Consider the following 12,618-nt stretch of genomic DNA (forward strand, 5'->3'; position numbering starts at 1 on the left):
CATATGAGTCTTCTCACAGATCTGGAAGCCTCACATAATCTCTTCTGTGCCACAGCAATCTGTATCTCTCTTTTCTAACATCAAATGTGGTCCATCTTTCCACTCACGTTTTCTCTCTCTTATTATTCCCCACTAACAAAACTATCTCATCCTATAACCATAGAAGAGCCATCTGTCTGGCTCGGTCAGATAATGAGGTATTTGTCAAGAAATGGAGTGGACACAGAGGAGGAGGAAGTTGGGTTAAGCATGGTACTCAGCAGGTAGAACCTCCATCTGACAGTACCAGGGTGGCCATTCTGATGGGCATTACACCATGGAGGACTGAGGAACTTCAACATCTCTTATAAACTAAGCTACTACTTTAAACCATCTTTCCAAATGAGTTTTTAAAACACAGGTCCCGCAGAAGTCTGTGGAGTTCCTGGAGACATTAAGATTTTTAAGTTAAATGTCTCTTATATTGAAATCACTTTTTAATTTACAAATTGTCAGGAGCTAATAATAAATACAATGCAGTAGTAAAATCCTAACTCTGAGTGCCCTTCCCATCTGTTTCAAAGAGGCAGTGCTGCCCAAATTGATTTCCAGTTCTCTATTTGGCCAAAGACAGGCTTGAACTTCCAGTTCTTCTATCTCCACTCTCATGAGTTGGGATTCTCTGCTGGGGATCCAGCCCAGGTCTTCACGTGCCCTGGGCAAAGACTCTACCAAGAGAGCCCCAGCCCTAACCCTGTTTCTGGTTCTCTAATGAATTTTACTTGCCTTTACAATCAAAGCAACCATAGAATATTGAGGCATCTCATACAATTTTGACTACTAATCACATCAACATTCTTAACCCGGTTAAGAATCTCTTTTAAAATAGAAAGAAAATCATGTGAAATGGGCAAAAATGTCTCTGGTGACACAAAATCCATTAAGTCATTTGGGAAAATCAGAATCAATCAATTCTGCCAGCAACAAAAATGTTTAATAAGTTTTTTCAATGATGAAGATTTATCTAATGTTATTTTTTTAAAGTAAATAAAATGAAAAATATGTACATCCTCAGTCACTAATCCATTTTGTAGTTTTTGTCTATCATTTTTAAGTCAAGAAAATATTTTATATGATAAATATTCTTGTATAGACTTAATTATCATATATAATGTGACAACATTTTATATTTATAAAATTTTATTTTTTACCCTGCCTGAAGCTTAACTCTCCTCTGTCCCAAATATTCTTTCTGTTGGTTTTAAGTCTTGGTGGGAAGAATAGTGTTTTCTTTTTAAATTTTGTGAGTTATTTTTGTTCAGCTGTTTTTCTGATCCACGCGTTAAAATGCTTCTGCTTTAAATCAGTAGTATAGTAATCATTATACTTGTTAGATTTTTATCTGTATTGCATTATATATTATATAGGCACAAAACACAGCACATATCATATGCTGATTCCTGGCGCTTGCTGATCAGTAAAACTAGTCTAATCAGTGAGCTGCAGGTTCAAGAGAGACCCTGTCTCAAAAGCTGAAGCGGATGGCTTCTAAAAAATGCTAACACCTGAGGCTAACATCTGACTTCCACACACACACCCATGCATACATATGTGCATTCACATAGGCACCCCTCCCCCCAAATTATATATTATGCAAAGCAACATCTGCATGCACACAACACAGTCCTTCTTATTGCTCCTGGATTTGGGGGAACACTTACATTTTCTTGCTTTGGTTTTTAGTTATTGAAACAGTCTTGCTGTGTAGCACAGGCTGGCTTTAAATTTGCAATCCCCCTGGTCTTCCTGCCTCTGTTTCTTAAGGGCTGGGGTTGTAGATATAAGCCACTATGCTGGTCTTAAATATTTGTTTTAAATGAGAAATGTTGTATATTTTATATTTATCTGCTTCCCCCTCTCCCCCAGAAACCAGGTGCTGAACCTGCAGAAGAAGACGAAGCCATGAAAAGAGTCGATCCTCTTCACCAGCTCATTCTTCTCTTCAGCCGCACGGCCTTGACGGAGAAATGGTATGGGGGTGGTGGTGGGGGGTTAATAGCAGTCCTAGGAGACACTGATAAAAAAAAACCACATCTAAGTCTTGTTTGTCATTTATTTATGTCTCAGTTACATCCTGTTCTTGTCAAGAGAGGGAGTGATTCACCAGTGTTATCTGTCTGACATAAACCCATAGAACAGCATTCATTCATTTTGGGGGGGGTGGGTCGGGGGAGCTTTAAACCCTACCAGTGAGGAGATGGAAAGATGGTTAGTCAGCAAAATAATTGCCTTGCAATTATGAGGACCTGAGTTCTATTCCATAATTCACATAATAAGTCAGATATGGTGGTGGTGTGTGTATGCAAACCCAACACTAGGGAAGGAGAAACAGCAGGCTGATTCCTGGGGTTAGCTGTCCAGCAAACCTGGACTGCTCAGTGAGTTCCAGGGTTCAGTGAGAGACCCTATCTCAAAAGCCAAAGTGGATGGCTTCTAAGAAGTGATAACAGCTGAGGGTGACCTCTGACCTACACACACACACACACAACACACACACACACACACGTATATGTGTTCGCATATATATATCCCTCTCCCCAAAAGAACTATCAAAAAATTCTGGGATTTCTTATTTATGTATTAGGCTGATTTTATTGATTCTGAATCTTACAAAAGGTTTTTTTTTTTTAACAAGCAGTGTCAAAAATAAAATAACTCATAGCCAACAAAACTCATTGCTGAGAATGCATGGAAACCCTTAGAGTGGCCTTCGGCGTCCTTTTAGAGGGTATCTCCCACTTCAGTGAGGCTTAGGAAGCCATTAAGTACTGGGTGAGGCCTTTGGTAGCATCTCTCAGATCTGGTTTAGGGATTTTGCCCACCTTTCTTGTCTTCTCTCTTGGTTCTACAAATGCACCGAAGCTTCAGAGAGCAAACTCAACAAATTCCATCCCAGAAGCTCCAGGGAAGATGCCATGGCTTCGTCCTCCTACTGGGGGCACTCAAGGGTATTGGCTCTGTGGGAGGGACATCCTCAAGGTTGTAGAACCTTATTTCCCACCCCAGGTCTTAACCTTTCTCTTCAGACCCTGGGAGATCATTTAATTATCAATACACATCTACATGAGTCTTCTCACAGATCCAAAAGCACCAAGTGATCTCTTTGTGTGCCTCAGCAATCTATATCTCTCTTTCTTAACATTGAATGTGGTCCATCCTTTCACTCACGTTTTCTCTCTCTTATTATTCCCCACTAACAAAACCATCTCATCTTATAAGCATAGAACAACTGTCTGTCTGGCCTGGTCAGGTAATGAGGTCGTTCTCATATGTGAAGTTGGGACCTACTATGATATGTTTATAAATGTTGGTCACTCTTTGATAGAAACTTGATTGTTCACGCAGTAATAATTTCCATACTTCCATAGAAATAGGATAGTGAACATATTTAGTCCTGCTTTGGATTTTGAAAGTCATCATTCTTCTGGCCATCTTATTATTTTTAACTATGACATTTTAGCTTGCCGAGTCTTTCCTTAAATGTCAATATCACCGTGCTGTCAGAAGCTCTGTGCCACCTCAGTTTGCTTTTGCTTCCTTTTTCTTCCCATTTTGTAGTTTGAAGAAAGTTAGTCATTCCATTTGTGTGCATTTGCATGTATGTCATAGGCCAGCTTTGTTCTCAAACTTGAAGGACTCTGCTATACAGTTGGGGGTGGGGGTTGAAATCTGCTGAAGCTATTGACAGCTTTTGCTTTCTGATTGTAAAATGGTTTGTTTTTGAATGCTACTATTACCTAAGTTTTGTGTTCATTTTATTGTAAGAAAAGAATATGTGTTGAGAAGCAGCAGTTCCTTTATATGGGTATGTTTTTCTACATATGACGAGCCTCCTACTTAATTATTGATCTTTCCCCCCTTGTTTTCATAGCAAACTGGAGGAAGATTTTCTATATATGGCATATGCAGATATTATGGCAAAGGTAAATATAAATCTTGATTTTAATATTTAATAAAACTGAACTAGTTTTACTTATTAGATGGTAAGAATATACATAAAAGATACTGTTAAATCTTATAAACATGAAGTACATAGATCCCCAACTTTGCACTGCTTTCAGAAATTTCTGCTCTGGCTTCCTGGATCGCTCAAGATCATTTTCTGTTTTGCACTTTATGAGTGGGGAATTTGCTAGGTTCCCATATGTTCTTTCATTTAGCTCACACTCATGAGACATCAAGGTCCTGGAGATAACAAGATGAAAAGTGTTTACATTATGTTTTGGGGGAGCTTAACTTCTGACGGGCAACAGGAGTCAAATGAGGGGCTAGAGAGATGGCTCAGCAGTTAAGCTCACTTGTGATTCTTCCAGAGGTCCTGAGTTCAGACCCCAGTCCCCTCATTCTACCAGGCAGCTCGCAACCACCTGTAACTCAAGTGCCAGAGGATCCAGCACCCACTTCTGCCTTCTGTGGCTCCTGCATGCACATATGCACATATATTTGTACATGCACATACATATAAATAAAAGATAAAGCAAGTCTTTTAAAAGTTGCATCAGTTATATTAACACTGCTAATTAGGGCTGAGAGATGGCTCTCTGGTTAAGAGCACTTGCTGCTCTTGCTGAAGTCTGGAGTTCAGTTCTCAGCACCCACTCAGGTGGTTCACAAGAGCCCGTAACTCCAGTTTCAGGTTATCCAACACCCTCTTCTGGCCTCCAGTGGTATCTGCATGCACATGTTATACACACATGTAGATGCACACTCATACATATAAACAGAAATTTAAAACCTGGTAATTAAATGGTAGAGGAACTATTGAGGGTATTGTGGATAAGTTACTTAGGCGGTGGTGAGACTTCTTGGGAGTACTTAACTGTGGAAGGGCCAGTACTAAATAGGATAGCAGTATTTGCTGCTATTTCATTTGCCTTGCTTGGCAAGAATAGATACATATACAAAATGGGAGTCCCATTTCTTTGGAGATTTCAACCTTGGGTACCATGCTGACAAGAGAGCCGCAGAGTAATCAAGGTGTTGATTGAAGAGGAAAAAGGACATATCACAATCCTAGACATGTTAGGGATAACCTCTCATGTGGAGGTGTATTATAGTTTGATAAGAAAAGTAGATACTTATATTAATCTGTATTATTCCCTTAAGAACCCATATGCTCTTTCTTATGGTCAATATTAAAAAAGAACAAACATTAGATAGAAGTAACTTACCAAGTCATACTAGCTACTGACTGACAGCCTCAGGATGTAATTGAGCACTCTGCCTCCTGAGCTCATGCCTCCACCTTCCTTCCCTCCTCCCTTTGAGTTCTATTCCTAGTCACTATCTTCTCCTCTGCCTTCTCAAAGTCTGAGAACTGAGAATTAGCTAAGGATATTCTGGAGGCCCAGTAGATCAAGTTGTGTATGTTTTATGTGTTATCTTGTTAAAAAATGTACTGCTTCCTTCATTGGATGAAGTATGATACAAATGAACTTAAAGGGATTAGAAGAATCTTGCTAATGCAATGCATTACTCCAATCAATGCATTACTGCTTTGTGTTAATTTAAAGAAGATCAGCTGTGTGCATCTGTGTTAATTAATACATGTAATGGTAGGCTACAGAAGTAAGGGTGGTTCCCTGCACTGAAGGCTTGCACTTGGGTTTGAATGAGTCAAGTGCACAGACAGGTAGTTTGTTAAGTGTAAGATCCTTCATATGAACCACATAAACACCTCTGCTGCAGATGAAATTGGCCATCTGTTCTTTGAACTTTGCAATAGGCAAATCTCATAAATATAGTTTTGTTTTAGCTCGCCTATTCACTGATGGTGTTGTCTATGTTTTGTATCTACTAGTTTCCATAGTGCTTCAATATTTCGAGAAACATTGACACACATCACTTGGAGTTTCTGTGAAACAAACATCTTGCATTTTTCTCCCTCATCATAGTCTCCTCTACTTTTTTTCTCTCTCAAATCAGAGTTGTCACGATGAGGAAGACGATGACGGTGAAGAAGAAGTGAAGAGCTTTGAAGTAAGATGGATCTTTCTAGAATTGCCTTTTCTCCATTTGGAGACATTGTTTCATGGCTTATAACGGACTTTTATGTTTCTTGCTTCATGGCTTATTGCAGCTTATTGTATCTAGGAACTGCATGTCAGAGCTGGATGGACAGACCTGAGTCCTAATGTTTGCTAAGATAAGAGCAAGGAGCACAGAGCAGTTGAATACTACAGTGAAGCCCATATGTCCAGAATGAGTGCACCTGGCAGCCCACAGAGATAAGACCACTTCAAATTACTCGCATCTCAGGGATGCTGTGGTCTGTAATTGCCAATAGACACATGAGGAAAATACCTATTGAAGAGCAACATGGCATCAAGTTTTCAATGATTCCATTGGTTTTGGATATTGTCATTCCTGAATCAATTGGCCTCCTCCTGACTTCTGCCCAATTAGGTCACTCATTCGGTACACATATGTAAGTGGTTGCCATGGTGCAGTTTGCTTGCATGAAGTAGAGGCCGCATCGTTTCTAGGATAGATTCCATTTCATGATTATTTTCTCAATCATTCTCAACCTTTAAATACTGCCTATTGTTTGAACTACTGCTTAATGTTACTTAACATTAAAGGAAGTTCATTTCATTCCCCACTTTGCTTATAGTGTACTTTTGCTTCCTTAGGAGACTAGCTAGCTGTTGTTATCTACCAATTTCTGATTTACTGTATCTTTTTAAGAAAGAGAAATAAAGTAGAAGAAAATGGAGAGTAGGTTTTTCCTATTAGTTATATATATATGGACTTTGAGCTAGAAGTCTGGAAAAATATGAGTAGCCAGCAATGAGTCCTTAATTCACGGTGGAAACGCAACATATAAAACCAAGGAATGAACTTAGACTATTCCATGACACTTCCAGAAATAATCATTGTGGCCATCTCTGCAGCATTGATGTCAGTGTATTAAAAGCAAACAACTAAACAAAAGAGCAACCTAATTTGAAAATGACCCATGACTATTGCTGGCTGAGCAAAATGCCCTACGTTTAATTTCCTATACAATCCTTGCTAAAATAAGCGAGTTCTAGTCTTAAGTCCACCCTTGCTGTAAGGGGCAGGTAACGTAGAACAGCCCTGAGCAGCAAATGACACTGTTTTCCTTTGCGGATTATCCGTTGTCTCCAGAGCAGCTGTTCATTGCTATTTTGCTTCTTGTCCTCATCCTTCCTTAAGGTCACAGGATCCCAACGCAGCAAGGTAAAGACATGTGTATGTGTGTATCTGTCTGGGTCTGAGTTTCAGTTGCTTGTGGCATTTACCTGTATTGGACCCAAAGTCTTGGACTCTTTTGTAAGAAAAGATCTTCAGAATCATTCTGAGAGTTTGTAGTGCTTAGTAGCCCTCCCTTGGTTTATTCTTCTTGCCATTTAAATGACTCGTGATTTGAAATTGTGTCCTCTGTGCTAACTCTGAGCTACATACGGTGCTGGATGAGTTTGGCCATCTAGTGGATAAACTTATAACTGGAGACTCTCCTGTACAGAAAGGGCCTGGGCCTCATCACTTTGAACATTTATGATATCTGTTTCCTTATATAAAGCAGACATGGTCAGCGGTATTACTGGCGAAGTTAGTGAGGTTGGCGGTTTCTTTTCTTTTTTTTTTTTGTTGGTCCTTTAATTGGTACCTGGGTATAGGTATCATAATTTTAACATTGATTTTTGGCACTTCATTAAAAGAAAAGGACTCTAGATGACTCTTTCTGCCTCTTGGCATTATAAATATTTCATCTGGAAATTCTGCAAATAGGAGACATTTTGACCTAGAATTGCAGGATGTTTTTACTTTGTATGTTTTCTGTGAAGTTTGAATTTTATTTCCTTGAGGACATTTTTATAGGAAAGTTGATCATAAATATCCCGGGGAAGCAATGCTCTTAATGGCTTTATTTTTTATTTTATTTTTTTTTTGTGTGTGTGACTGGTATGAAGCCTCTATTTACAAGAAACAAATTGCAATGCTTTAGCTGACTGGAATATATTGTTCCTATTACACATCAGGATCATTGTAATTCTAAAAATCCAAGTGGATGAAAATATCAGCTCTAGTCTCATAGACAACATAGTGCATGGCATATAATGGACATCACACTTAAAAACAAAGTAAAATTCCATAAGAGATAGCAGTGACTCCAATAATAACTTCTTACATTTTGATTTTCACTTTAGGTAGAGCGCCTCTGAATTGTTAAATGATAGAAATATGAGGGAACCTTCGAACGTTACCCAAACACTTGGTTTTCTGGGTAACACAGGTTTCATGACTGAGAGTCCACTGATAGCTGCAGCAGGAGGAGTGGATAGGATGGAGCAGGATGAGGAGTATCTAGTCAAACAAATTATTTGGAGGACCAAATACAGTTTTAGGGAAATCTAAAAAAAATGAAATAGATTTCCAAGTTCAAAGCTAGAGGATTTGGGGTTGGTCCTGGGAAGGGCTAGCCTGACAGATGTGGTGTTCAGAGTGTAGGATGTGGGTCAAGACAGGGAAAAGAATCAGCCACAGCACAGAGCTGGGGCAGAGGGAAAGGAAGGATGCCTTCAGTGCTAGAGGGATGGTCAAGTTCATCTGACAGTGGAACCTGATTGTTAATCCCCAAGTAGGAGAAGTGGACCAGCAGCTTTGACCAGCCCAGCCCTAGACAGAAGTTGCTGTGCATTCATAAGTAAAATAGTAACCCATGTTTGGGGATTTTCACTTCCATACTGGTAGTTTTATGGTTTCTGTGTGATTTGGGAGATTTATGCCTACTTCAGTAACATGCTGCTCTTTGAAAAATGCATGCTATATGCGTAAGTGCTATTACATTTTCTCAGAGTTTAAAAATAGGTTGTATGTAATTCTTCACCTATGAAAACCATTTACTCTGAGGTTGGCTGTGTGAGGCTACAAAAATGGGCGAAAGTTTAAACACACAAATGACTGATTACTTTCCTTATCCATTTAGTGATCCATCAGATTGTTTATGTGGAGATGCCCAGTTGGTTGACAGAATTTCTGTGTAATCTAATTTGTGGAATTTTTCTTGTAAGTCAAAATGACTGAAGTATTATTTGGCAGTTTCAATAACTCATAGAATAAATTATGTTACATAAGCTTGGAAAGAGCAAAAAGTATGTGGGATTGGAATTTTATCCCAGTCCCTGGTGGCTTGTTAAAACTGAACATAGTTTCTACTCAAGTTCTTTGTGACATAGTTAGCAAAGGCATCAAAAAGAGTATAGCTATGCCTTAAGAAATGTGGTATTATAAGAAAATTTCCCGGGTTGGAGAGATGGCTCAGAGGTTAAAGCACTGGCTGCTCTTCCAGAGGTCCTGAGTTCAATTCCCAACAACCACATGGTGGCTCACAACCATTTGTAATGAGATCTGGTGCCCTCTTCTGGCCTGCAGGCATTCATGCAAGCAGGCATTGTATACATAATAAATAAATAAATCTTTAAAAAAGAGAAAAAATAAAATTTCCCAGTGGCTAATACAAGAAAAATTTTAAAAAATCACAGAAAATAGCAAATGGGGACCAAAGTGCCAACTAGTTTTCTTCTCTGTGCATCACCTGTGTGTTTTATTGGTGTGGTCCTGCTGAAGCTAATCTGATTTAACAATCAAGTTTAACTTACCAGTTTCCCGCTTCTTCTGTAATATAATACAAAACTGTTGGCTTTGCCCACTTAATACCACAATAGTAGAAACCTTAATTATTCTTTTTTAGATCTGTAAGTACTTCAATATTAAAATAATAAAAAAGACAATTAAATGTCAGAAAGTGGCCAGCATTAATTAAAAAGGGAGAAAGTATTGTTTCAGGTACTCAGCAAGTCAACTGTTATAGCTGAATGCTTTATTGACCTTTTCAGATTTACCACACTGCATGGAAACATTATTCAGATGGCTGGTGATATGACTTTAAGATAATGTGGGCTTGAGAGCCAGCACTCACTGGTTAAGAGAGCATACTGCTCCTCATACCGCAGAGGACCCCAGTTAGGTTCCCAGCCATGCACATAGGGCAGTTCACGACCACTTGTAGCTTCAGCCCCTGAGTATCTGAGCCCCCTCTTCTGTTCTCCACGAGCAGATCCATCATGTGCTCATGATTAAATAAAGTCTTCATTTGAAAAGATGATTCACTGAGCACCGTTCTGTGGAAATACAGTTTCATAACCCACAGGAAATCTGAGTTGGTGAGGGCGGAGTGGTAACTGAGGAGGGTAGAACACGGACATTTCTTCTGGCTGCTTTTCTCATGTTCCAAGTAGGTTCCACCCCCTTCTATTCCTTCCTGAGTTCCAATTCAAATATAATCAAATATCTCTGAGGTCTGATTTTTTTTTTGCACTTTAGATTCAGTACAATTTTTTGAGTCTTACTATTAAAATTCCCTGTGGCTGAGCTGGCATTCTGGTAAGGGTTTAGAAGTTTTGTGTGCTTTTCGCTGGATGTACGTCAGAAGTAGCTAAAGATATGCCTTTTGTGATGCCGTGTCCATACCAGTACTCTTATCATGGTTAAAAACATGACACAAAGGATGGAGGAATCAGTTGAGAGTCAAACTGTCGAATGGGATAATAGATAGCATTTCCCAATGATAGCATAACATATGCTAGGACCCAATGAAGACCTAATTTTGAAGAACTCCATGTTTTCTTAGTTTTGAAAAACTAAATTGGATATAAGATATTCTTCCCCAAGTAACTACATAATTTGAACCCTGAGTAGGTTTATTTAGCCGTAAGAACCTAAGAGTTAGACACAGAATTATGGTTTTAAAATGTCGATCTAGCAATTCCTTTATCAAGAAGATTAGAAATCTTGGACTCTTACCATGGAAGTCTCACACTTCTGGAATACAGACTAAAGCATCACTAATGAACCCTAGATGACCAAGGGCTGAGGAGTTTGATGGAACAATGATGCAGTCTGCCAATGTCATTTATCAACCTGGTGATCCCATACATTGTGTTGCTAGCCTGAGTTTCCTAGTGAACAAAAAGCACAAGCTTGTGTGCTAACATGTCATTTGGTTTGGGAGTATCACAGGTCCAGGGAAGTAAGAGTTAGAGAAAATGAGAAATGATAGAGGGAAGAAAAGAAATACAAGAAGTAACCATAGCGACTGAACAGTACCATTGCTGTCTAGTGGTGGGATGCTCCAAAGAGGCTATGTGCAGATGGGTCAGTGGCTCCTGCAGGATGGGAAAAACGATGAGTATTTTCAATGTTTCTTTGGTAAGAGCAGTTTATTTTTCTATGCCTCCTGGTATTTACTGGTTCTTCCAGCCAACCACCAGGAAGCCATATTAGCCCTAGGTTGTCCAGAGCCCAGCACTGAAACCTGACTGTCTCTGTCATGCAGGGGTTTCCTTGGTGTGTGCTTGTAGTGGTAGCATCCAGATTTTATAATCACAGTCACATCTAGAGCCTTCAGGGCTCAGAACCAAGCTCAAGGTTTTGAGAGAGGAGTTTTTAGGAGGATGTAGGACGCTAACCTCATATGAGGAAGCTCCTGGGAAGCATGGTCATTTATATTATGTATAACACATCTGTATGAATATGGAGCACTTATACCCTGTGTAGAGGCCATCTACTTAAAGTTAGAATGGCCTGTTTTAGTAATTTGACTTCATGTCTAAGCTTTTAAAAAATAATCTTGGATAAAGGTTTTCCTTGACCGAGTTTGTAGAGTAAATAAGAAAGAACAGACTCAATGAGAGCATAGACACTTGGATGAAACACCTGTGTTTGAATCCCAACTACACTAACTACATGTGTGAGCTGATGCCTCCACTTCCCTGTCTACAAAATGGGACAAATTACAGGTATTATTGTACACAGGCATTTTAGGCATTAAATTAATCACTATATATAAGGCTCTCCAAACGCTGCCTATCATATGGCTATCTCTGTAAGGATTTGGTGTTATTGTTGTATTTTATCGATTTTCCTTTCTCTAAAGAAAATCACAGAAGTTCATGGAGAGACCTTTCACGGCCAAGTGGGCCCAGAGCTGGCTATACAGTGCCAGATACCTGAGTGCACCCCTGGGTGCTAGGTGGTCTTCAGCCGGTCACTGCCTGCTCTGAGTCTCACTTCTTAGAATGGAGACCCTTGCTCTGGAAATCTGAGGGTTATATCTATTTTTTCTGAGTTTTCTGTTTGTACATACATGTTCTTCTTATTTATGAGGACAGTTTCACAATTGCTCAAGGCAGCAGCAAATTTTGATTATTCTTTATCTGAGTACTTAGAGAAGATTAAGGAGAAAATAAATTTCTCTTGGTATGAATAAAAATATCTCACAGTAAAATATTGCATAGAAAATTTAATACTTAGCTTTAGTATATACATATGTACATTGAATTTCATCATATGATGCTTAACATATCATGTAGCTGTATGTAGTACAGTAAGACAGAGAGGTAAAGTATTGCATACCACAGAGGAAAAAATTCCAGCAATAAATTCAATCCACAAACCAAACCCATGCAGTATCTTGCCAGTGTGCTGTGACTATCAGCACATTGGTTCTAAGCTTTCTAGGAGCCAACTTGAAATTTCAATACTTGTTAATTA

The 12,618-nt window shown here is 39.1% G+C and overlaps 1 protein-coding gene across 1 annotated transcript in view; it reads left to right on the forward strand.

The window, feature by feature from the left end:
• Ryr2 (ryanodine receptor 2) overlaps positions 1-12,618 on the forward strand; it is a 566,260-nt gene that overhangs the window by 479,987 nt on the left and 73,655 nt on the right. Inside the window, exons 78-81 of the mRNA XM_075970222.1 lie at positions 1,906-2,009; positions 3,911-3,962; positions 5,965-6,018; positions 7,219-7,242. Coding sequence (XP_075826337.1) covers positions 1,906-2,009; positions 3,911-3,962; positions 5,965-6,018; positions 7,219-7,242 — 234 coding nt within the window. The remainder of the gene's footprint in view (positions 1-1,905; positions 2,010-3,910; positions 3,963-5,964; positions 6,019-7,218; positions 7,243-12,618) is intronic.

Source organism: Microtus pennsylvanicus, chromosome 4 (assembly GCF_037038515.1).
Source record: "Microtus pennsylvanicus isolate mMicPen1 chromosome 4, mMicPen1.hap1, whole genome shotgun sequence".
NCBI classification, from domain to species: domain Eukaryota; kingdom Metazoa; phylum Chordata; class Mammalia; order Rodentia; family Cricetidae; genus Microtus; species Microtus pennsylvanicus.